This window comes from Rhyacophila brunnea, unplaced genomic scaffold (assembly GCF_057557595.1).
Source record: "Rhyacophila brunnea isolate RB1 unplaced genomic scaffold, BYU_Rbru_1.0 scaffold_24, whole genome shotgun sequence".
In the NCBI taxonomy this organism is placed as follows: Eukaryota; Metazoa; Arthropoda; class Insecta; order Trichoptera; family Rhyacophilidae; genus Rhyacophila; species Rhyacophila brunnea.
The window spans coordinates 7,093,009-7,120,705 of NW_028232904.1; the positions used below are offsets into that span (position 1 = coordinate 7,093,009).

At 35.5% G+C, this 27,697-nt stretch overlaps 1 protein-coding gene across 1 annotated transcript; it reads right to left on the reverse strand.

The window, feature by feature from the left end:
* Positions 1-1,019: 1,019 nt before the first annotated feature.
* Positions 1,020-20,042, reverse strand: nan (transient receptor potential cation channel subfamily V member nanchung). Its single transcript, XM_085951087.1, has 14 exons — positions 19,775-20,042; positions 16,409-16,587; positions 15,931-16,059; positions 15,311-15,449; positions 15,043-15,232; positions 14,339-14,492; positions 13,615-13,869; positions 11,694-12,174; positions 9,825-9,928; positions 9,231-9,490; positions 8,615-8,724; positions 7,220-7,401; positions 5,726-5,968; positions 1,020-1,194 (listed from the first exon to the last, which is right to left on the reverse strand). Exons 1-14 carry the CDS (start codon positions 19,863-19,865, stop codon positions 1,069-1,071), a joined length of 2,643 nt encoding a protein of 880 aa, XP_085807213.1. The 5' UTR covers positions 19,866-20,042; the 3' UTR covers positions 1,020-1,068.
* Positions 20,043-27,697: the final 7,655 nt, after the last annotated feature.

The window sequence follows — 27,697 nt, forward strand, 5'->3', positions numbered from 1 at the left end:
TAGCATATTGTGGACATTACAAATTATAAGTGTAAGACGTTCACAACATGACATTTAGAAACAAAGAAATATAAAACAATATTACATATAAAAAGAGATACATCAGTAGATAAATTAGATAGGTACAAGGAAGTACACCGGATGAGTTAAGCAGACCCTATTTTAAGAATTTATAAAACAACGTCCACCTAAACTCATTCTCACGTAGGTGGAATATATCAACACCCGAAGCAATTTCGTTGAACATAGTTATCGCCCTCCCAATTGGCATTACCAGTGGCAGGTTGGTTCTGCACCTTGGGAGAATAAACAACTGATGGTGTCTATTTCTAAGATAGTTATCAGGGACACACATGTCAACACTGCCCAGAATGGCAGAGTTCTTATTTATACCAACTATGTTGTGTTTCAATTTGGTAGCCATACTGAGAAGCAACATGATGGTATAACGTTTCATAGTTAAGTTAATAATAATAAAATTGATGTTCGACTGTGCGTTTATACGTGAGAAATACGGCTTCGTTTTGCTGAATAATAGCCTTTCTCTTTATATTTTTACTCTGGAGTACCCACACTATTTACCAAAACCGAAGTTTGACTGTTGACTGAGAGTTAGAATGATTAGGTATACACACAATATTACTCATGGTGGTTGCATTGTATTAGGTTTTGGAAATTTTCATATTTATTTTTATAAGTAGGTAAAATATTATTTATTTATTTTAAATATAAAACAGTAGTAGCGAATGGTGGAGGTAGGCTGTTAAGATCTGCCATAAATAGTGCACACTAAACTTTGTTAGTCATACGTATTTGTTTTTATTGAAATAAGTCTACAATACATCGGTGCTATCTCTGATCGGGGCTTGGAATTACGTATTTGGAATAGATCTCCGGTAGTCATAAACGCTTACAGGCGGCATCAAAGATCGCTGAATTTATTAAATTGATTACGTTCATTGATTGATAGGCCTGGAAGGACAAAGGGAAGGTCTTCAATCAGTATATCGACCACAGCTGACAATGATGATGTCTTTATTTGTTTAGTATTATTTAAATTACATTTCATTAGAACAGGCTCCGTTTGGGACTTGGAGGCATTTTATTTGTAACTCCTAATTTCCGTTTCTTCACCATTCTTTCGTGAGTCCGTTTCATTTCAAGTATTTCTTTCATTTCTTCTTTATCATCATCCTGCAAAGTACAACATATTACATTAAATTCCAAATGTGTAGTCTCCGTCGCAAAAGGATTTGTATCTTGAAGTATCCTGTTCAGAATACTAGGCACTCAGGCAACAGGAAAAAAGAAATATGGATATCTTTGACAGGAGAGTCTTGATATGAATCTTTGAGGCTGTTCAAGGAGATGGCATCTGTATAATGAGAACCTGTACACAGTGATGTTCCGTAGGGGTAGGCAGATTAAGCGTCAGCCGCTTGGGGGCGGCAGTTACTCGAAGGGCGGCAAATCGAGTAGAATCATTTGGTATATATAAAAATAGCTACCTAAATTTAATAATAATGAATAATATATCTTTTCATTAAAAAAATCAGCTCACTAGTTGGAAACAAAATGTATTAATTATTAACATAAAAAGGTTTAACGGTACTGTTAACGATTTTTTTTTCAGGTTTGCGATGTTTAGTTTATTCTGCTTAGATTTTAGTCTGTATCAAAGCATCACGCCGTCATTATATTGATTATCGATTTAGTAATACCTAAACCTTTGTGATCTCAGACTAAAAATATCATTATAAGTTTTGTGAAGAAGAAAAGCGACACGGATCGCCCTTAATTCCTCAAGACGGAGCAAATTAATGTATCGCAAAAATGACATGTAAAAGCCACTAAGTATGTCAAAAAAATCCCCACTTTTGGGGTAAACACATTTGTAAATTTACTTTTGAATGTTTTAGTGGTACCTATTTATTTTGTTAGTAACGTATCCATACAACACCTTTCTTAGATATTGGTGTCATGAAAGGATGATAAATAATACAGTATAAAAAATGGGTCTCGGGACGTCACTGGCTGTACATACTTTATGGGGGCAAAAAGATCAAGTGGCATAATATGGAAATGCAGAATGCCGGAGCAGTTACTAGCAAGGTAGGCTATATACGCGTCCTCTGAGGGCAAGAGAAGATCTAGACGACTGAAAATGAGATGGCTGTCTCGCTCTACAATTTAACACAGTCAAGAGAGGGGCTGTTATAAGATAGCACTTTTGGACAGTTACTACTTACTAATACGTAAAGTGATAAATGTTTTTACTATTCTAGTTCAGAGTCATTGTTCTGTTTCTCATTTATACATTATGTTTAATTTGGCGTATTCAACTCATTTGACAAATTTCAAGACTTATTTCGCATACCTAAATATCGTCACTGTTCTGGCAGAAGACACTAATTCGAAAAAATTAAATATTGAGTTAGTACCAAAATGTTCCTTATTTCAAACTTTACCGTCTGGAAACCGTCTTTATTTTAAAGTCATCCTGTTTACGATTACTTAATAAACTCACATGATAGACCATTATTTCAAACATTTTAACAACTTCAAAGTCAATTACTCAAAACTAGTATTCTCCAGTTAGTGTGTTCTGCCAGAACAGAGACGATATTATACAGTGTGTCTCATAACAATTGTGTTAGAGAACACACACAAAGTGATCTTATACTGTACATTATGTCTAAGTACGGGTAAGTCAAAACATGAACATTTACTTCTAATGGATTCAAGCTCTGTACTATTCCATTTAAGTCGTTTTTTGCGACCCGGGTTTCGCCTTTCGGCATCTTCAGGCGTACAAATTAGACTGTAACAACTGTCCTAAATTTTACATTGGGAAAACTACGAGGAGCCTAAATATTAGAATTTCAGAACATTTAGCAGTCCAAAGATTGGAGAAGGATACTTCAACGTTTGCTAACCACTAATTAAATGAAAAACACACGTGTGACATTGAAAAGGGTGCAAAACTACTTCACAGTCATACGGGTGATTATAAATTATTCTACCAAGAAATATTAGAAATAAATAGAGCACAGTTGCAGAGCTTACCTATATTGAACGATCAACTCAGCTTTCCTAGTAGCCCTTTGTTATATCCTATAATATGATGTTTTACATATGAGACTATATTATGGTCAATTGTATTGACACACAATTTATATATGTTTGTATGAGATTATATATATTTGTATGAGAGTCTAGGGATGAGGATTTAGGTATGCATAATTGTATAATATATATATATATATTATATTAGGTGAGTTATATATTATATTATATTAAGCGAGTTTATATGTATAATTTTGTTTTTGTTAAAAAATAATGTTATAAAAATAAAAGTAGGTACCTTGTAAGTAGTATTATTATAGACATCTCATTAGTTAACTCGATTAATTATTTTTCTTAGAATTGACGATTTACACCTCTTGAGTTTAGTATTTTTTATTGTTATAAAGAATTTTGACCTATTATTAGGTTTGACGATTTATTATAATAATATGCTGTCCAGTGTATTGTTATTAATAAGATAGGGTTTTTACTAATTGGGTTTTTTACTGACACTTCAGCTATTCATAATTTGTTTATTGTACTTTTTGTTGTAATTTCTGACTAAATAGGTAGGTAATGGAGTTTTTACCTACTTTATTGTATTGTTTTACTATATAAGGTAGAGTTAAGGGTGTTCGTTGTCAGTGTGTGTTTGCCTTTGGTGAGTGTACACGACGCCTGAAGATGCCGAAAGGCGAAACCCGGGTCGCAAAAAACGACTTAAATGGAATAGTACAGAGCTTGAATCCATTAGAATTTAAATTCAAATTCCATCAAGTACCTTCGGTCGAAAGTATTAATATTATGAACATTTCGTCACCGTTTTAGCAAAACCATCTATGTGCACTTTCTCAAATTGTGCAGGAGAAGGATAAAACTGAATAAAAAAATAATGTTACATTTAAACATTAAAATTATGAAGAATGCTTTATTATAATCAGAAAATGGTCTAAGATTATTATTTTGTTTACAAAAATCTTTTATTTTTAATACAAAAATAATAAAAATACAGTTTGTGATGTCACATAAGTTGTTTTGACCGTTTTGTAAATACACATAGTTTAATTTATTCATCAAAATGTGAATAATAATAAATTCATGAAAAACTGTTACATAAATAATAGTTGAAATATACATAGTGCGTTAGTGATAAATTGCAATATCATTTTATTAATTATTAATGCAATAGTGAGATGATATTATATTTATAAGTTCGTTTACTTTCTATTAGCAGGTTTAAATGTTAGGTTATCGTAGAAATAGTGGTGATCTTTCTCTATTACACTTTTTAATTCCTGAAGATGTATGTATTTCGACTGTGATATTGGCAATGATTCATTATATATATTATAAAAGCTGTTGAATCTCGATGTTTTTTCTCTCTAAAGATATAACTTAGAGCAGTAGCGAATAATTTATTTCGGTTTTGATATCCACACCCATCCGATATTAGAATTATTTCATTGTATTGTCCTGCTTTCGATGAGATGAGACAAATTCATTAGAAGATACATTATGAAGAATGTATATGGTGAAATTGTGTAGTTGCAGCTTTTGTTTATAATACATTTGTGCCTGTGTTTTGGACATAGCAGCACACTTTGGAGATCCATTGTGATTACTAACCGTCCAGTAATACTTCTGGTACTCTCCTTCATTTCATTTTTGGTCTTCTAGCATCTTTTTTTTTTTTAATAATGTGGCTATTGTATTCCATTTCTGAAACATTCTTCATTTTATAACTACAGCAGATGGCAGTGATGGCACACTGATCTTTACGTGGTTGGTGGATACTGATTTTTTGGTGGTAAATATACTGGAGTATATTCAGCTGCTTTATGACCATTTTCCAGAGACCATTTTTTATATTCATCATGCATTTGTATTTTGGATCGGAAACACGATTCCACATACACCCTGGAGGTATTTTCTCTGCAATAATGGGTGGGAACTTTGGAATTAGATCCAACCATAATGTAACATTTTTCCACAAATCTCTCCGTTTTGATTTTTGGTTGCACTACCAATTATTTATCTTCAGTCAGATTCTTATTACTTGTCATTGTTGCTTTCAATTGGCCACTGTCATCGAGGCGTTTGTAGTTGTTTATCCAACTTTTAAATTAATTCTCGCCTATACCCTATTGACCATGTAGGCATCTTCCAGAAATTATTGAATATTTCCTGTCTCTCTTTTTGAGAAAGCATCTTTCAAACCGTCGTGCAAGACCATAATGCATAGCATATAACATAGAAACAAACAATGTGTAGCCAAACTGTAAAAAAACATTACACTCTCGATATCAAAATACCATCTTACTTATATGTTACTATAATATACACATAGTTGTTTTTGTGAACCGTGGTTTTTGAACCTTACACATAGCTGTTTTTTATTTTTTGAAATAACTTCGGAGCGAGTTTACCCAACACATAGATCATTTTACTGGCCTATAGAGAAAAAAATAAGGAATGACGTGGTATTTAAAAGTCATTTTTGATAAAAGTGACACATAGATGGTTTTGCTAAAACGGTGACGATTTACTGTTTTACGATATGAGAGAGTATAAAATATAATTTACACTTCTGTCATTGTGATTTACAAGTTATCAGGTGCATGTAGAGTAATTTGAAATCAGTAAACTATCAACATCTCACCGATTGATTTAAGCGTAGTACGAGAGCTCGGCGTCCATCAGACATGGGTTGGGAGTAAGTGAGGAGGTTTCTTAGTCTCTCGGTGGGTGGCACACCTCTCTCCACCACCAGCACGATCCTCGCCCATTGCCTCTGCCACTCGTTTCTGGTCTCCGCTATTTTCTGGTAAGTGTTTCCCATCATAGCAATCAACATGTTTACCAACAGAATTGCCACTATGACCATGTATATCACGAACATTAGCTGTAAGAATAAATTCATCAAAAACAAATATTGTTAACTGAACTTATTTGAATTAAACTTTTGTTTCTCCATTTTTCCATGAAGGTCCAATTTAACAACCCGGGTGTTTCATTTAAGTATCGTTTTGAAAGACCAAACCCAGCTCACTAAAACCGATTTTTGTAAATAAAGTACAAAACTTTTATAAAACAGACTTTTACTAAAGAAATTATTTTATCTATTAGAAAAAAAATGTACTGGACGTGAATCGAACCCAGATCCATCGCAATCCAGCTGGTGATCTTTTCCAATTAAGCTGCCGATACAATTATACTAAACACGTGGAAATTTCCAAATAACTATGCATTTGATTGTTATTCCAAATTCTGTTAAAATTGCTAATATCTTTTGTAATTTAAAATCTAACTTTGATTCGTCTGGATCTTTCCAAATAACTTGATTTTCTTAATACTTAATTTTCACAATGTTTAAATTCCGGGAGGTATTAGAATGGTGGTACCTGGCGGGCCATTAATTTCTATGAAAAAATAAAACCTTAGAAACATCATTATTAGAAATATATTAAAATTATATCATAAACACTTGTATATCGGTTAAAAATATCACCATGTTTACAAGAGATGGCAGTATATTGTGTACAATGTATTAATTTATTTAAAACAACCGACCGGGGCTAGTGTATGAGTGTAAAGTACAGCGTGTATGCATGCTCACTTTCTATGGCTCGTCTTGCAAGCACGGATTTGTAGAGCGCGTAAATGCGGTTGTGGCATACATCCGTTTAAGAATGTAACATTCTTTCTTTGACATATTACATATCTATTATTTTTTGTCAATAAAGAATGTTACATTTTTAAATATTGCATATTTATATGGGTATATATCCTTTTCCATAAAATTTGATTATCTTTTTTTAATTTAAATCAATAATCATCAACAAAATTCATTGAATAAAAATAAAGTTGGATTAACAATTATTTTTATTTAAAGGAATAAGGTTGGGGAATGCATCACAAATACCCATGTGTTGGAATCAATTACATACACGATTTCTCGATTTTTGGGATTTGACTGAGAACTGCGAGAAGCATAGTTTTTGTCACATATAGTACTCCGTAGCATTCATCAGAATACTGCTAGGCGTCCGTACCGTGCATCTGAGCAAAGTTCATCTTCACTCTTGACCTTCCGAGAGGTTATGCGGTCCATTCATTTGGTTCTGTAAATTGTTAAAGATTTTTAAATCCAAACCTTTGCTTCTATTTCATGGTCCGTCCTTTCAAACGCTCCGTAATAGTCACCGAATGAAGTCATCGACATTAAAAACATGGCCATTACGCTTTCCATTGGGCTCGGCATTGGATTTGATATTGTATCATCCACTCCTTCAGGTGTATTCGGATTATCAAAGGATAAGAATATGATATAGTACGCTGAAATTTTAACATACTATTTATTAAAGCTGACGAGTTTATCTGTAGTTATATATACCTAATCTATTTACGTCTCACGATAATTGTTAGCGAACCGATCATAAAAAGGGAATTTTACTGATAATTAAACATCCTCTTTTGTTCAAAACAGAGCTGTGTATCCCATGGAGGTAGGCAGGTCACGCGTTGCTTAGGGGCGGCAAACGAAGGAATGAATACGAATATTACAACTTTTGAGAGCAGATGTGGTTTTCCGTCAAGCAGACGATGCAGTTGATTCATTGAAAAATATTGACATCCTAGTTTAAAAAATAATGGAAGCATTCAAAGTCCTCAACCAATTATATTAGTCCCATTTTTGTGCAGCTTATTGGCAGTTTATTGCATTTGTCAGGGCTTCAGACCTACACATACCTGAAAACACCATCCTTTGAGACTATGTTTCATGGAAATGCTGTAATCCTGAGTAGATGATGACTAATAAATAGGTCAGTAGGTACCTAAGAAATTTGCATTCAATGTCACTTGTGCAACCCTTACTTTCATTAAAGGTTCTGTTCTAGTGAAAAAATAGGTTCGGCTCTGTCAAATTTTTTTTGTAGCCTTTGGTATTTCTTTTTATGGTTCGGGGTTCCAACGATTGTTTTCCAGCTCCCAGTTGGAATACAGTTTTTTGTAATGACAATGTGAATTCTTTGATTGGGCTAGACACAACGTTATATTGTACCTACTCCATGGCCCCCACAAGGGGGGCTGACAGAGTTTTAGCCGTGGGACACGGGCTCAAGGGTGGCTCGGCGTGGCGGGTCAACCAGATAAATTAGATAAACGCACATCACAAATTTGCTCTAATAGGAATAAAAAATTGCCTGCGGAGCTATTTCGGTTTTGAGGATATTAATATTTAAAAATATATTATTATGGTTGTGCGTACATCAAAAACTATTTGGAAAACGCTACTGTTGAGCGTCACACTGCATTTAACCCGCTAGGTAGGGGGGCAGACAAAGATCCTGACCTGGGGGCCTGTTTCTATAATAATGGTGTTAACTGTCAATTCTTGATGGAAAGACATTGTATTAATTACATCAGTAGACAGACATGGTCCTGATCATTATTAATTTATGTGGAGTTTTTTATAATATTTTTATAGCAAAATAAACATGGAAGCAGTAAAGTTAGATACTTACAAGGAAGAATGAATTTTGTTTACCTTGAGAAAACCCCATGACGAAAACCAAATAAATGCAGACAAACCTCAAAAGGTCTCCCATTACCATTCTGTATATCATCACAACGAAGGGTCCGACAGTTTTGAAACCTCTGAAAAACAGATGTAAAATTACTGTTAACACACCAGATAATATCCATTTTCATCCATAATTTTGAATATGTACCTCAGAAACTATTAGAAGAAATATTTAAAAAAAATATTATATTTATACTGAGTGGAATTTGAACATGCATCCATTACAGCTGACAATACCAACGCTATCTAAAGTTTTAAAGTCTGTCAAGGAATGCCTAACTCAATCATTATTTAAAATAAAAGCACGGTAATTGTGAAACTAATATGATTTCTTGTTGGTCTCGGAAGTAATCCAAATTAATTATGGCGTGTAAATGTAAATGTAAATGTAATTTAAGTTATTAGCTATTATTTGCATGATTGATGGATGTATCGGTAGACTAATGGATAACAACCATTCTCTGAAATGTGAAAGACCTAAGTTCAAATCCCACTGCGTCCAAATTTTTTTCTATATTTTCTACTAATAATTAGGTTTTTCAAATTACTTAATTTCAATCATACAAGTCATGTGTAATACCTGCAGTAAAATAGAAAGTATGGCGCTGTTGTTAACATTATAATGACAGCTACATGGTCTTCGGCCTCGTCCATGCACGCCAACCGCAGCCACGGCAGTGCCAACATCAGAAGGCAGGAGAACAGAAACATCACCCGAGACGGTGCAGTCATCAAGTTCTCCACAAACATGTTGTACCCAAGGAATTTCGCTTCCCTTAAGGCAGCTATGATGTATAATATTGAGCCCAGCCATAGGGCAATCTCAGCTATAATTCTAACCTATAAGGTACGGATCAATGTCGTTAAGTGAATAATTGTAACTTGTAACTCATATGAATCATTTTTATTGTTTTGCTGAACCTAATGCCGTGTCCACACTGGCAACAAGTTGCTTGCAACCTCTTTAGATTTTACGATTATTATGATGATTATCGTAAAATTTCTTAGGCAATTATGATAATTATTGTAAAATTTAATGAGGTTGCCAGCAACTTGTTGCCAGTGTGTACACGGCATAAGAGTTAAAACCATATTATCTCTGGACATATATACAAAGCTGTAGAATTTAATATAATGTATACTATATTTTATAAGTAAAGTGAAACTGTGAGACCTTAGCTTGGTACGAATTAAATTGCATCAGTCGGCACTCTTCCGTCAAGTCGTCCCACCATTCTTCCATTTCACTTTCTGATGAATTATCAACTTTTTTCGGCTCTGTAAAATAATGATTCGACTTGTAAAGTATTTTTCAACATAAATATTTCAATAAAATAAAATTGGTAAGTCTTTTTGAAGTAACGTTGCTCTGGTGTATAGAATTACTCCCATTTGTCATGTGACATAGATGCTGATTTGACATGTAACGATGCAAGAAGACTGGCGAGCGATGGGGATTCTTGGAGGCGCCTCGTTGTGTCCATATGCTCCAATTAAGGGGCGGATATGGCCGAAGAAGAAGAAGAAGTCATGTGATATAAATAATACACATACAAGTCAGTAATTTTTAAATACCAGGGATACTTTTTTTATCCCGTCTTTGGTATTAGTCTTAATTAGAAATCTTCCTTTTGTCTATAATATAGGAGTATGTTTTAATTTCGTTTACTGTTTATGGACGATAAGAAGATTGAAAACTTTTGAGATGTGACTGTTGGCGGACCATTACGATATCTTGGGCTTATCACATTACCAATAAGTATGCGTCAATAAGACAAAACCACTTATAGATACTATCAAGCACAGAAAAGGTGTATACTCATATAGGTGTATACGGCAATATTTTGCATTATCAATGAGAAGTATGATTTACTTGAACTCATAATGCAGGACAAGGTAGTAGAAGACGGGGAAAATTTTTCAATGACCAATAAAATTAACTTGCTTAGCTAAATTATTCTCGATGCATTTTAATCAAAAAACATCTGTCTTTCAGGCACGACAGGTTCATCGACAAAAATAAAAGTATTTATGAATGGCAATAAATCAAGACGACACCAAAAGTCGGTATTATCATGAGAGGATAATGCAATGTGCCTAATAAAATAAATAATTTTAGGTCGACGGGCAAAATAAGAGATGAAATTTTATAAAGTCACTTTTTGTCTTCTGTTTTCTTACATAGCTTGATGACCATTGATATACTACTGAATGAATCATATGCTTCTTAAAATGACGCCCGATTTTCAGCGACTCGGCCAGTGTTAAAACTTACTGTTTTAATATCAGCGGACTTAACTCGATATAAGCTCACTTAATATTTGTCTCGAAAACGACTTGGCAATAAAGCCCGATCTAGCTTGCATCTTACTCTAACTAATAGTCAGCGCATGACGACTTGCTCTGTCCGCTCAGACATGAATTTTTGGTAGCTTGCAAGCTTTGGTTTGCAGACACCCTTAGGGTCACTATTCCAAGAACGCAAATTTAGTTTTACAGCCAGGGCAATACGGGTGAAATTTGGGAATCCATGTTAACGGTCTTAACGCATTATACCTACAAGGAAATATTATAAGACGATATTCGTAATATCTTCTTTTGTGGTACATTTTTAAAATGACACTTGTATGGGAACTCCTCATCTAGTAGTATATCAATGTTGATGACGCATCATGCCCTCTCTAACTCCAGTTCCCCAGGCTAGAGCCCTGTCAGCCCGCCACCTTTATGGGGGCAATGGTTGCAGTTGAGGTGAGGTTGGTCATGATAATAAATTACAGTAAAATATATTTCATAAACAGTAAATATCATCATCATCATCATCATCAGCCGGAGTGGATCCACTGCTGGATGAAGGCCTCCCCTAGCTCCCTCCTCTCGGTCACTAGCTCTTTGCTGCCATATCGTCTATCCAGTGGATTTTATGGTGTCCCTGTGGCTATTTAGTGCCCCTCGGGTACCACTGTATGACGGCATTTGTCCAGCAGTTATACGCTCACCAAGCGAAAGTAAATACACAGCAAATATATTTTTAAATAAATACCTTTCGGAAGATAATCTTTAGATGAGCTTCCACTGTTACTGCGCAGTTTTTGACATGGTGTCGTACCATTGCTTGAAGAGTTGTTTTTGGAGTCAGAGCAATTAGGATTTGAATTAAACACATGATTACCATCCCGAGCAGTTCTTATAAACTGAGATTTAGCCGTCTCATTAGACTTAGTAGTTAAGCTATCCGGCAGTGTTATATTAGTGGTATTTGGTGAAGCTGTAGTCGATAAGTTAAACGTGTTATTGGTTGGTAATGTTTTGCTGGTGGAGTTGCCCATTGTGGTGTTTGAGGATGGTGAAGAAGTCTTGTCAGGAGGTCCCGGCCGTAGCGTAAAACAGACTAGTGATATTAAGAAATAAAAGGCAAACAGGAAAAACTGTCTGTAGAATCTGCGCTTCACAAAGGCGGTCCATTTTGTTTTTAGTAAATCTACCAGTACTCCGTCCATTAATTCCAAGTGCTCATCTTTATCCTAGAATCAGATAATACGAAATTATTACATAGGTCACACTTAATTTGAAAACACACCTGCGGCCCCCGAGATTCAGGCCCATGTGCCTGATCACTAACCTATCCGTGTCCTATCTAATTGCAACAAAGTTAATCAGTGGTTTTTACAATACTCTCTGCACATCTATTCTGTACACAAGACTAGTATCGGCAACTATCGGGGGTAGTTTTGTATCGAAGTATTAGCACTTATTGTAACAATTACAATAAGTTAGTTGTAATTGTTACAATAAGTGCTATATTTTAACAGCACCTCTCTTGGCTGTGCTAAATTTTAGAGCAAGTTAGACAGTTTTGACGGCTAAATTATTGTAACAACTATAATACTTCGATACAAACATATGAAAAACTACCCTCGATAGCTGCCGGTAGCAGTCTTGTGTGAAGTGCTTTCTCAATTGTGTTACTTTTTGGCAATCAGCTTTTGTATTTTAAATCAAAGTATTAATATTACCTCAATTACTAAACGGTGTCAGGATCTCTCCAAATTTTAGTTATAACGTACTTGCACTACTTGCTAATAATTTGAATAAAAAAAATAATTTATTATTACATAGGTACCTATTGATTTTTAGCAATCCGCTCTACACCCTACCTTCCTAATTAGATTGATAGTCAGAAGAAGTGCTGAAACACCAGATAGATCAGTGCTATGGCTCAAATTACTGATGTTAAGCCATATGTAATTCCTCAACCTCTCCGGAACTCTTCAAAGAGGTTGTGTCACAGTCACATGAGAGAGATATGACGAAGGTACACATTAATATCAATTTAAGTAAGTATATGTCAGTATAATATTTTAATTTTTACTACGGTCTTCACCCTACATTTCCAGGCACATTCCCCATACCCCCAGATTCACAAGTGGTTACCGAATGCTCGTCAAGTAATGGTCATAATAATTATTTAGATTAATAGTGTCTGTTGGCGTTGTTCACGCTGTCTTTTAGACATGCATTACATTGTAATATTAAAGCAAACATTGCATGCCGCGGATGGTTGTACCAATTTATGAGTGCCACGGGTCTTCCACTGACCACAGGCCTTGCGTGTTGTATGATGCGAGATGCGAGAGGAATGGGGCCAACCCATTCAGAAGACTGTTCGACACCCAAATCTTTTTTTAGTCAGGTCCTCGTGAAGAATAAAAAAAATTAAAATTACATTTTCCTAAATCATTTGTATTTCTTCTGTTTCTGGGGGAGGGCGGTCCAGACCCGTACACCCCCTCATCCCTTGTGTGCTATTAAGAAAACTCTACAACAAGATTCTTACTCTAACTCTGCTGTGAGTCATTTGCAATTTTGGACTTTTATTTGGATTTAAGTTTGTTCCGACTTATGAGGCTGTCATTCTTGCGATTTCGAGAGGTTTTTATGTATCGAATAAATAATTTTCTTACCCCAAAAACCACCAAATTGAGAGCGGAATCCTTGCTGATGTTTCCGGTTTCAATATCAATTGTGTCAATCTGAGACAGCGGGTATGCGGCACATGTTATACTGCCGATTTGCCAGTATATCTCCCGTTCAATGTTCATGATGTGGAAGAACATCTCGATCCTGGCAAGCTTTGCGGCGAGGGTCAATGGTGTCAGATGTAGAACGTTGCGAACCGCCAGAGACGCTCCTACCTCATATGCCATGTCAAATGTTGGCTGTGAATAACAAAGATAATTATTAAAATATTATCCATACATAACCAGTGCAGTGACGAAGGGTGGAAGTACACTGTTAAGATCCTTCATAAATAAGTGCACACTAAACTTTGGAAATCGTAAGTATTAATAAACTAACACTACAAATTGCAGATTGTGTTGATTAGTTTCTAAAATTCAATTAAACACTGCATATATTATATTTTAATTTATGGAATCAAATGATCGAGTGAATCATAAATTATGTTGAAATGCTTACGGTTTTATGATAATATCACTATGAAATATGATACAAATGAATTTCAATGCGTAATAACTTGCAGGTAATTTTTCTTAAAGAGGTTCAATAATTTTGGCACGAAACAAGTCATAATCGGAAGGACGCTGGTATTACCTATGTGATGACTTATTCCAAATCTCTGACTGGCTAGTCGCTAGTCATAATATTAAGTTATATTCAAAGACTCACCAGTTTCTCATAGATGACCAGCATGTGAAGTACAGTATTGCCGTTTGTATCTTGGCTGTCAGGGTTAGCGCCTCTCGCCAGCATCAACCGATAACACTCCTCTTGTCCCAGACACGCTGAGAAACTTAGCGGGTATTCGCCCCAATAAACATATCTGCAATAAAATTTATTAATATGAGGTGCTGAAGGGTGATCACTGATCACCAAGTTGAGTAAATCGATTTCAAAAGTAAACATGCGAGTATAAATTCTGACGTGATGTGTGTTTAACCTAAAAAAATAACTGAAATTATGTTAACGCTATATCTCAGTTAGATTTTAAATGTCTTTTATAATATATATTGCATTGTATTGCTCCTGACAGTTCACACCTGGAATAATTAACTATCATAACACCATCTTTTTTTATTGATTTTGGAGTTAAGTTATGTATTAGAATAGCCCCATTTAGAATAGGTTGGTATCGCAACACCAAGTTGAGGACTAAACGACTGCTAAACTTGACTAGCACAAAGCGATAAAGTGAATGTGTTTGACGTAGTGATCTTTCCATACAAATAATCTACCTATACTCCTTTCACTAGTGTTGAGTTGCTGAATAATTATATAAATACTTTTTATCAACCGCAACCAATGTCTCCACGAATGCATTAGACAGATCTGGAAGGAAGATGCATATATATGTAACTATTAATTGAATTTACCCTTCATAATTGGTGACGGGCTGAACGTTCACCCATTCATGATCCTGCGAATCATTTCTGGAAGGCTTCTGATCTTCAGGGCACATGAAGTTCCCAAAGCAACGTTCGTGATAATCCGCTCCAGCGTCCAGTAAGAACTTCACCATGGACGGATCCTCATTCACAATTGCGATGTGCAACACGCTTTCTCCTGGAATTTATATTATAATTTAATAATAATTCTCTGGGATATATCGATTAAATAGTGTTAATTCCATAGCAAACTTACCGTAATATTCGTCACTGATGTAGATGTCGTTAATGAGCTTAGGATAGAACCGAAGCAATCGTTTGGCGAGGTCTGCATGAAGAGACGTTGCATTTAATAGACAGAGATGCAAAATAGTTTCACCGACAGCTCCCCTTTCCTGTATGATACTTACTAAATTAAAAAAATATTCTTTTGCAAAAGGACAATAAATTTGTGCTATTATCATGGTTAATATTTCACCATATTCAACAAGTCTTCCTAATCGATGTTCATAGATATAAATAAAAAGAATTTCAAGTAAAACAAATAAAATTTATTTCTATTTTCCTTCAACAAACGTACATTTGTTGAACAGTTTTTTAAAACTTTTAGTTTACCTTTGAATGTACTTAAGAGCGTCAAGGAATTATAGCATTTTTGGTATAATTTAATAATTTTATAACGGGTTTGGAGGCCCCCTTTCAAATTATCCGACGAATCGATTGCGTCAACGAAAATCGCCGCTATATGGGTGCAGAAATTAAGGTGTTCATAATTGTATAATTTATTAAATAATACAGTTCAGTTACACCATCTATCTATGAAATCCAGCAACAATTTTACGATAAAATTAGTTGAGAAATTAATAAAATAATTACTTTGAGATCCCAACAGATGTCTCTATATGCAATAGGATTGCGTGCGTACTCCGCAGATGAAACGTCAGGCCAATCCTTCTCTATGTCAAAATCGTCGTCAGGATTTTCCATCGCTCTTAAAACTGGAAGCTGCAAAATTATCATTAAAATGGACATGTCAAGTTAGTATTAACTATAGCATTATTCATACTAATCTTTCATAGATCGTATCTAATTTAGGGTTGCCAAACACCCCAATTTTCCCGGGAACTTTCCGGACGCGAAATTTCCCGGAACTATAGAGGTCACCGACCCGAACATTTCCGTATTGTTTTACACAATTTGTGAGAAACACACATCCTTTTAAGGTATAATTTAAAAACAATTGTATGACTGTTTGAACTGTATCGAGGGCCCCTCTTAAATATCTTGACGAATCGATTGCCGCATCTGCATCAAGGAAAACCGTCGCTGCAGTAGTGCAGATGCCTCCACTGACCTGTTTATGGCGTCCCCTCTCCTTGTTCCTGAGCAAGACCAATTGCGAAATGGGTAAATATCTGCCCTTTCCTTTGTTGTACAAGAATGGCTCGACTTTGGTCTTTATCGCATGGTCTATTTCGGCGTACTGCTTGCTTTGTGCGGCCCTCTTCATCATGTCCACCAGCAGTCCACCGCCTGGTAACGAAGGAGACGATTCAGTTCGTTAAGATTAAGTAAAATATAAATGTGTATAACATGAAAACCTTTTTATTTTATATCAAACCTTATTTAGGTATGGTCCCAATATTTAAGCTCGATTTGATATAAATAAAAAGGATTTCAAGTTATACACATTTATATTATTTATAAAAATCGATGTTTTTTAAAATAGATATAAAAAATATTAAAACTATGAATTAGTCAAAAATCTAAACGGGGAAAATTTGAAAACTTAATAAACCAAATTTTAATAATAAATTTAACCATAAAAATTATGTAGATAATAATAACGAAAGCTATGTACCAAATATGTGACAAATTCACATTTTTTTTACAATTTATCTTTCGCTTAAAAAAAAAAGAAATCTTTTTAATGTTTTCAGATACATATTTATTAATTATTATTAAATGCAGTTGAAATTGTAAATTATCAAAAAAAAACTCAAATTGCAAGCTTCGTATTTTTCCGCTAGGTTCTCTGTTTGTTTATTATATGATCCCCCTTAACGAAAACAAACACATTAATTTTACTGACAAAGCTTGGTGTGCACTATCAATGTCGGATCTTAACAGCCTACCTCCACCCTTCGCCACTGGCACATAGATACTGTTGTATTATTGTATTGTCAAATGCAGCGCTCGGAATGGAGAATATTACGAACCGTAGCGCTCGATAATTTTACGAAAATATTAACACTGTTACTTATCTAATTCTATACATATATGTATTTAAAAAATGATTGTGTTATATTTTTTTATTATATAACATATCTCGCTCAGACGGTCAAATTAATATTTATAGGAGACGGAGCGATAATTTTGGGGATTTTATGAACCGGAACGGCACTCCGGCACGTTCCGGTGCATTTCGAGCCCCGGTCAAATGTGGGTATACCGCAGAATCAATGACATATTAAATGGACGACTCACTTCATACCCGGCGCGCACGAGAAATTGTGCATGAAAGTCATTCACAGATGTATAGGTAGATGTCACGTGACCATTGATGTATCCGTTTCCATTATGCGATACAAGCTTCGAGAATTTATAGTAATATAACCTTTATTGTAATGGCGTATTAGTGTCATGACTCATTGCGTTAGAAACAGATTCTCGGTTACTTACGACTTCTCGGAGATTAGACGCAAGTGAGCTCAGCGAATCACAGGCGACTGACTGTCCAATGGTTCCTGTCATTCAATTGCATTGAATAAACATTCATCAATATCTTAAAATGTCATTTTATAAATAATAAATAATACTAATACATGCAAAGTGATATCCCATCTTTCTTGGAGTGTTTAGTAGATTTTTTTACAATTTTTAACTAGGCACATTGGCATTTTGTAACACAATAATAACGGTGGAGTCGAAACCTGACAGTCAGAAATTTTGTATGGGCAGACCCAGCGGTGTCGCCAGACCGCTTGCAAGCAGAATGTTCATTTGAGCGTAGGATACCGATATTAAAATATGAATTTCGCCATCCGGCAGACCCGACACAAAGTGAGTGTCATTTTATTTTCTAGATGCTTCGTCCATATTAATGTCATTGCGCAGAATAGATTAATAAGACAGAAATGCGAAAACCAGTCTCCATAGATCAATATTTTTGAGGCAGTTTTGGTTTATGACTTACCAGGCAATTAAACCCCAGAAATCCAAATCCCCCTGAATATCATATCATATGCATACGTAAATATAGAAAATACATATTTGAGTATATCCATCGCCATCTTTAGATTAATAAAGCATGAGCATAACTTTTTGCACAAGCAACGAGTGGTCCACTTTTCAGCTGTCAAAATCAGATCCCAGATTGCTTGACATATTGATTCGCCCTTTCTCGTTTCAATTGAGTTATAAAAAAATCTCAAATCAAATATATTAACTATCGGTGTTATTTGTAAATAATATACATTCCTGTTATTCATCAGCTGTCAAAGTCAGACTAGTCCTTCACACAAAAACCGGTGATAATATCGATTTCCAAAAAATATGTAGCATTGATCTATGCATTACACTTGTAGAAGATGTGTTAATGCTAGTGTATTATTTATCATGTAACTCATCTATCCAAATCAAACCATTCCCTGTGTGAATATGATATACGCGTCGGTATGAGCACTCTATAGAACAATGACAGGTAATATATAGACAAAAACGGGAGGGGCGGAAAAAGTAGGACCAGTCGTTGTGAATGTATCGGCTTTCTACTTGAGTCGGCAATGGTATACCCAATATTTCCCGCATTGTACCTTTTTACAGTTAGGTACACCCACTGGTTTAACTCTGGTTTAGAAGGTTCGATTTACTTACTTAATTTTTTGTGACAATTGTGTATATTGTAAGTGCAATTAATTATGTAAACGAGGTAACACTTAACAGCAAGCGCTTTACAACATCTTGCCGCAGCAACTCGCTCACATAACAGTACAAACATAGCATACCACATCCTTGACCAGATCGACGCCAAGAAAAATAGAGGAGGAGATCTATGCCTTCAATGGATCCCATCGCACATGGGTATTGAGAGCAATGAAAGGGCAGATGATCTGTCAAACAAGCTGGCCATTCAGGGGTGCCATATCAGTGGATACCAGAAAACCTGGACTGGAATGAGGCTATAAAGAAAATGTGCCAAAGTATGTGGATAGATTTTCACCATAGGGCATCATTAGAAAAGGGGAAATGGGGTAAGTCTATTCTACCATCACCACGGTTGGTGCCCTGGTTTGTAGAGTCTCCTTTGACAAGGAATGAGCTTAAGTTAATACTGAGGCTAAGAACAGGCCACACAATGGGCAAAAGATTTGATGTCCTCATGGGAAAAACCGAATCGCAGCTCTGCGATGAATGTCATGTTTTAGAGGACATTGTACATATAGCACTACAATGCCCTAAATATGAACTTCACAGAGTACAGCTGCGAATTGCGGATATCTATGAGAATGTCGACGAATTGAAGGGTGTACTGGCGGTGGGTAAGACGGAAAAGCTAGGCAAAATTGTAAAGTTATTTAACAGAATAGGAGTGAGGACCTGATCGACGGATCTCCTTCTAGAAGAGAAGAGGCGATATGACAGCGAGTCGCAGTCAAAGCCTCGGTAAAATCACAAAAAAAAACATTAATTGTTAGTACCTAGATAGATTCATACGTACCTTTTAAATCCACAAGTTTATAAAGTTTTTGTGTTGATGTTCCAGCTTGTTTTTTCACACCACTCGTCACGTTGCTTTCAGTGTTTCCCATTTTCAACCAATCAAATTAAATAATGTAAATAATTACAATACAATATCACTAAAAGCTAACTATAGCTTTCACAAACTAACATTGTTTGTTCATTGTAGAATCTTATTATATTATCATCCTAAGAAATGTAAATAGGTACTACCGTAAACTCCTTGCTTGGAATAATATTCACGACGTAGAATAATATTGTGTGGTGTCACCACAATTCGCAACATAAAATTAGGGACTGTAATCTTTTCAATGGTGTTAATTGTCAATTCTTACTAGAAGGACATTGTATTAAAGCTGGGTCTAGGACGATTTGGCACCGCGAACTGGCCTCCGCCGATTGGCCTCCGGTAATTGGCCGCCGGTACAATCGGACGCCGGCCCAATTGGACGCCGACCCAATTCGACGCCGACCCAATTGGCCTCCGAGAGGATTGGACGCCGCACAGTTGAATTAAATGCGCAAAGGAATAGACGTACGTTACGATTTGTTGGAGTAAATAAGCAAGTTAGTTTAATATGCTTCTATCTTCTCAGTAGTCGTACCTTATACATTTCGCGCTTGACACATTTTTAATATAGATTGAGAATAATTATTATGCTTTATGGTGTTTATTAAAAGAAAAAATTCTTCCCTCGATAAAACTTAAAGATGTGCATAATCAATTTATTTATTGTCTATACTTGGGTAGTTATTTATATTTACAACAAATATTAAAAATAATGTTAGATGTTAGAATGAAAATTACATTATATTTCAGCGTTTTATCGACTTAATATTATAATAAAGCTTAAACATGTATATTATTATGCATAAATGCGTATTTTAAGATAGTATGAAATTACAAACAAAATATTAAGTAAGTTATCTGCTAAGTATAAATGTTTCAGTAGTTTGATTGATAAACTACTTAGGTACTGGGTGCCGGACGAAATCCCGAAAAATAAAAAAAAATACAAACATCAATAATTGCGCAATTTTTGCAAGAGACACAAAAACCCATTTTTTGTGGAAATATAAAAAAAATGTAAAATGCAAACATCAATAATTGCGCAATCGTGAATTGCGCAATTTTTACAAGAGACACAAAATCCATTCGTTCTACAAAACGGTCTCTCCTGAAAAAAAATTGCGCAATCGGAAAAACCCACTTTCCTCAAAAATGGGGTTTGTCTCTCTTGCAAAAATTGCGCAATTATTGATGTTTATATTTTTTTTATTTTTTGGGATTTCGGCCATTCGGGATTTCAGCATCCGGGATTTCAGCCTTCGGGATTTCGTCCGGCACCCAGTAGGTACCTAAGTAGTTTATCAATCATACTATCTTAAAATACGCATTTATGCATACTAATATACATGTTTAAGCTTTATTATAATATTAAGTCGATAAAACGCTGAAATATAATGTTATTTTCATTCTAACATCTAACATTATTTTTAATATTTGTTGTAAATATAAATAACTACCCATGTATAGACTATAAATTAATTGATTATGCACATCTTTAAGTTTTAGCGAGTGAAGAATTGTTTTCTTTTAATAAACATCATAAAGCATAATAATTATTCTCAATCTATATTAAAAATGTGTCAAGCGCGAAATGTATAAGGTACAACTACTGAGAAGATAGAAGCATATTAAACTGACATGCTTATTTACTCCAACAAATCGTAACGTACGTCTATTCCTTTGCGCATTTAATTCAACTGTGCGGCGTCCAATCCTCCCGGAGGCCAATTGGGTCGGCGTCGAATTGGGTCGGCGTCCAATTGGGCCGGCGTCCGATTGTACCGGCGGCCAATTACCGGAGGCCAATCGGCGGAGGCAAGTTCGCGGTGCCAAATCGTCCCATTCCCATTAAAGCTATACCTCAGTTGAGGCATGGTCTAAAAAGATCGTGGCTAGGCGATGCGCGGATTGTGGGTCGCGAGTGCAAATGACGCATGCCGACCGAAATATAATTTGTCATATAAATCCAACATGCGTCCATTTTATGTTCTGTTTATTGTTCTATTAGTAACAAATTTTCTTTCTTAACTTTCTTCTTTAATCACTACGGTGCATGGTTGCAGCATCAGTCCCTTGCGGCTCCGTCTCGGGACGGAATGAGCACTTAAAATCACTTCTTTCAGACACGTTTAAAGCGTCATAGAAAGCGGCCGTGCATATCCACGGCTGTGCATATATGACGGGTGGTGGTGGGGACTTTAACGTATGTTCTATTAGTAACAATAATAATATATTCATTGACATGTTTTCTTTTTAAAGTAAATGGGTAACGTTTTTAGTCATCTTTACACGATTTAAGAATTAATATCCCCGTCGCCATCACGAAACAAATTGACGTATTGACACCTCGACGTTCGCTCCCAGACTGCCAGCGAGTCCAAAATTTCGTCGCGCCTATAGTTGAAAACTATTTGCCGTTTCACTGAAGTAACGCCTTAATTAAATTAAAACAATATGTATCAGCAGTGGTGTAGCAAGGTGTGGCAGTGTAAAAATAGAGTTTTCTTGAACGTGTAAAAATAAAAATTGACCATAAGTGCAAGTGAGAAAGAATTCAGCACGTTTACATCTCCGCAATATGCGTTAGAGTGAGAGAATTTCTACGGCTGAATTAAATATTTATTGTACAAGTCGCCGGTAAATATTGGTTTAGATGACTACAGTCATTTAAACACGTATTGCTGAAATTTATTGTTTTTATGTGAAATATAAAGTTATTTTTAATTAATTTAGTACAAATTATGGTTAATTTTGTTGTGTTTAAATTTGGTAGCCGTACTGAGAAGCAACATGGTGGTATAATTTTTCATAGTTAAGTTAATAATAATAAAATTGAGGTTCTACTGTGTGTTTTACGCAAGAAACACGGCTTCGTTTTGCCGAACAATACCCACTATCTTTATATTATTACTTTTTTATAATGATTATAGAGATTATAATGGTTTTATAATATCGTCGACCGTTCCGAAGATGGATTTTTAGCCCGAAACAGCTGTCAACGCAAATAACTTAATACAGTAGAATTAACAAAAATAAATTTGTTTCAAAACCATAGGACATAAAAATTAAATCTCGATCACCTAATCCTGACACCATTTATAAATCAAGTTGTTAACTGATTTAAAATACAAAGATTGTAGGAAATTTTGATGATATTACGACCTCCGTCTTTTTGATATTGGCTGAAACGGTTAAAATAATATGATTTAAAAAAATCTAAATATTCTAAATAAATAGTGATGAAGACTCGATACTCTCGTAAAAATTATGTGAATTACCTTTATTTTATTTTTATCAGTAATTCTTATGGTTTAAAAATAAACTTCAAGAAAACAAAACTATTACTAGTATCAAAAATAGCGACACCAGACACTAAGACAAATTTTGTCATTAACAGCGAACTAATCGAACCTGTGACCCATTATAAATATGTAGGTACATGGGTCAATGAGAAATAGGACCAGTCTCAGGAAATAAAAAATAGAATTGAGATCGCAAGGAGCGCCTTTCTCAAAATGAGACGCCTCCTTAGCAATCGAGACCTTAACCTAGGTCTGAGACTGCGTATGGTACGGGAATGGGACGATTTGGCACCGCGAACTGGCCTCCGGTAATTGGCCGCCGGCACAATCGGACGCCGGCCCAATTGGACGCCGACCCAATTCGACGCCGACCCAGTTGGCCTCCGGGAGGATTGGACGCCGCACAGTTGAATTAAATGCGCAAAGGAATAGACGTACGTTACGATTTGTTGGAGTAAATAAGCAAGTCAGTTTAATATGCTTCTATCTTCTCAGTAGTTGTACCTTATACATTTCGCGCTTGACACATTTTTAATATAGATTGAGAATAATTATTATGCCTTATGATGTTTATTAAAAGAAAATAATTCTTCCCTCGTTAAAATTTAAAGATGTGCATAATCAATTAATTTATTGTCTATACATGGGTACTTATTTATATTTACAACAAATATTAAAAATAATGTTAGATGTTAGAATGAAAATACCATTATATTTCAGCGTTTTATCGACTTAATATTATAATAAAGCTTAAACATGTATATTATTATGCATAAATGCGTATTTTAAGATAGTATGAAATTACAAAGTATTAAGTAAGTTATCTGCTAAGTATAAATGTTTCAGTAGTTTGATTGATAAACTACTTAGGTACTGGGTGCCGGACGAAATCCCGAAGGCCGAAATCCCGAAAAATAAAAAAATACAAACATCAATAATTGCGCAATTTTTGCAAGAGACAAAACCCATTTTTTGTGGAAATATAAAAAAATGTAAAATACAAACACCAATAATTGCGCAATCGTGAATTGCGCAATTTTCGTAAGCGAGACAAATCCCATTTTTTGCAGAAAATGGGTTTTTTCCGATTGCGCAATTTTTTTTTGGAGAGACCGTTTTGTAGAACGAATGAATTTTGTCTCTTGCAAAAATTGCGCAATTATTGATGTTTGTATTTTACATTTTTTTTATATTTCCACAAAAAATGGGTTTTTGTGTCTCTTGCAAAAATTTCGCAATTATTGGTGTTTGTATTTTTTTATTTTTCGGGATTTCGGCCTTCGGGATTCCAGCCATTAGGGATTTCAGCGTTCGGGATTTCGGTATTCGGGATTTCGGCTTTCGGGATTTAGGATTTCGGCCATTCGGGATTTCGGCCATTCGGGATTTCAGCATTCGGGATTTTGGCCTTCGGGATTTCGTCCGGCACCCAGTACCTAAGTAGTTTATCAATCAAACTACTGAAACATTTATACTTAGCAGATAACTTACTTAATACTTTGTAATTTCATACTATATTAAAATACGCATTTATGCATAATAATATACATGTTTAAGCTTTATTATAATATTAAGTCGATAAAACGCTGAAATATAATGTTATTTTCATTCTAACATCCACCATTATTTTTAATATTTGTTGTGAATATAAATAAGTACCCATGTATAGACAATAAATTAATTGATTATGCACATCTTTAAGTTTTAACGAGGAAAGATTTATTTTCTTTTAATAAACATCATAAGGCATAATAATTATTCTCAATCTATATTAAAAATGTGTCAAGCGCGAAATGTATAAGGTACAACTACTGAGAAGATAGAAGCATATTAACCTGACTTGCTTATTTACTCCAACAAATCGTAACGTACGTCTATTCCTTTGCGCATTTAATTCAACTGTGCGGCATCCAATCCTCCCGGAGGCCAATTGGGTCGGCGTCGTATTGGGTCGGCGTCCAATTGGGCCGGCGTCCGATCGTACCGGCGGCCAATTACCGGAGGCCAATCGCCGGAGGCCAGTTCGCGGTGCCAAATCGTCCTAGACCCGTATGGTACGTTGTTATGTTCTTTTCTATGGTATGGAAGTATGGACGCTTAACCAAGAGATGTCACGGAGACTTGAAGCTTTCGAGATTTGGCTGTATAGCCTCAAAGTTCCTTGGACTGACCGGGTGACAAATGTTGAAGTTCTCAATCAAATGGGGAAGGACCGGGAAATTCTACGTAGTATCAAAACCAGGAAACTACAGTACCTCGGCCACATTATGAGAGGACAAAAGTACAGCATTCCCCAACTTGTCATTCATGGAAAGATCAACTGTAAGCGTAGCAGAGGACGGCGCCGCATTTTGTGGCTTTAGAACCTCCGTGATTGGTACGAGTGCAGCTCCACTGAATTGTTCGATGACAAAGATAAGATCGCCTTGATGGTGGCCGACCTCCGCCAGGGGATGGCACAATAAAAAGAAGACATATTATTCTAATAACTGATGAATATAATATGTTTTTATAACAATTGAGCTAGTAATCGAAATCAGGACATTAGGCGCGTTAGGCTCGTGCGACATAACCTAACTGCGTCCTGGAAGAAAATTCCCAATCTAACGAATGGTTTCCCTATTAGAAGTTTCCGTGTCTTGTCACGTGTTACGTCATAGCAACCTAACAATATGTAGTATATTGATCAAACTTTCGCTTTATTAGGTAAAGAGTTGCGTCGCTTAGTTACCGAAAAATAAATTTAGTTTAGGTGACCTCTAAACATAGTCAAGTAATAATTCATAGAAGGGCAAAATAACCTTTTCCTAGAATTCGCATATGCATAGTGCTAGCACCATGGCCCCCACAAGGTAGGGGGGTGACAAGGATTTAACCTGGCGGCCCGGGCTTAGAGGGGACCGGCGTGGGAGGTCGACCAATTAAGTGAGACAAACACGCAACACAAATTTGCTCTGATAATAAAAAAGTCGCCTGCGGCGCGATTTTACTTAAAGATTGCGTGTGCGCGGAAGAAAGTTGCAACATTGACGGCGTTATTGATTTATGGCCATGTCCCAGTCGAGGCGATTTTGTATATGTGACCGGGTTTCATTCTGGGTCTTTTCATCTGCGTCTGTACACCACACTATTACTTTTTATGGTGCAAATCCATTTTTTTCTGGGTACCTATTTGTTGCTCCAATTTGGCACAATATAAAATAACAAGAAAATTGATTGAGTTGAATCAATGTATAAAAACAACACATGTTTGAAGCATAATAATTTAATTTATTAGTTTAGTAAATATAATATTATATTATGTACAGGTAAAATACAATTGAAAATAAGTCGAATATGTGTAGATGAATAGGCTGGTAGTTATTCTAATAAAAATTTTCTTAAATTGTGGTTTTTTATATAAATTCCAAAAAAATATTTTAGGTTATGCTAATCAAGGGACATGATTATACAAATCCAAATTTGGTTATGTTACTGATAATATTAGTTAAAGTGGGCAATTAAAGTATCAAATAGTATACACTAAGGGTTATTTCACACTATGCGGTGAAAACCGTATAATGTGAAAGGAGCGTTACACTATATTTTAATAGCGCGTTTCTCCCGTTCTTATAAATAAATAATATAGTGCTTCAACTAAGCTGAGAAGTGAGGCCCCGAAAAACAATCCAGCTAAGCCCCCGATCGACACTGAAAAAAGGTATATTATGACAAATTCATTTTGATAATTATGGTTACATGTAAATTGTAGGTATGTAAAACATTTCACCGTGGCACAGTTCGCCGTGAGCTTTCTTATCGGAAAGAGATGACCGTATGATATACGGTCTACAATTTTATTCGATTCAATATGAACATTAATTCAATTTTCATAGCTGATTTTGGAAAAATTCATGAATTCATTAATGAAAACCTAATCTAACCTAAACTAAGAAATAATCCAGTATATCGATTATTTTCAAAATTTCTTTCTCGCTGTCATATCGCCTCTTCTCTTCTAGAATGGTATCCGTCGATCAGGTCCTCACTCCTATTCTGTTAAATAACTTTACAATTTTGCCTAGCTCTTCCGTCTTACCCACCGCCAGGACACCGGCCAGCGCTCGAAGTGGACTGGAACGCACCGGAGCGCAGCTCCTGTTCGTGAAATCCTCGAGATTATCGCTCCGTCTCGTGGAAAAATGAAAAGTTGCACTACAATTCGTGAATTATTAAAAAGTATTGTCCATTTCGAACACTGGGACACCCTTCAATTCGTCGACATTCTCATAGATTCGCAGCTGTACTCTGTGAAGTTCATATTTAGGGCATTGTAATGCTATATGTACAATTTCCTCTAAAACATGACATTCATCGCAGAGTTGCGATTCGCTTCATCCCATGAGGACATCAAATCTTTTGCCCATTGTGTGCCCTGTTCTTAGCCTCATAATTAACTTAAGCTCATTCCTCGTCAAAGGAGACTCTTCAAACCAGGGCACTTCTCGTGTTGATGGTAGAATAGACTGACTCCATTTCCCCTTTTCTAATG

Bases quoted from the DNA above. Each gene is read 5' to 3' on its own strand.
- nan (XM_085951087.1), bottom strand. From the start codon at position 19,865: ATGGGAAACACTGAAAGCAACGTGACGAGTGGTGTGAAAAAACAAGCT. The intron at 16,060-16,408 runs GTCAGTGGAGGC...ATAATTTTGCAG, and splicing joins AGAGGGGACGCCATAAACAG to CTTCCAGTTTTAAGAGCGAT. The intron at 7,402-8,614 runs GTAAACAAAATT...TTAAAATTTCAG, and splicing joins CGTCATGGGGTTTTCTCAAG to CGTACTATATCATATTCTTA.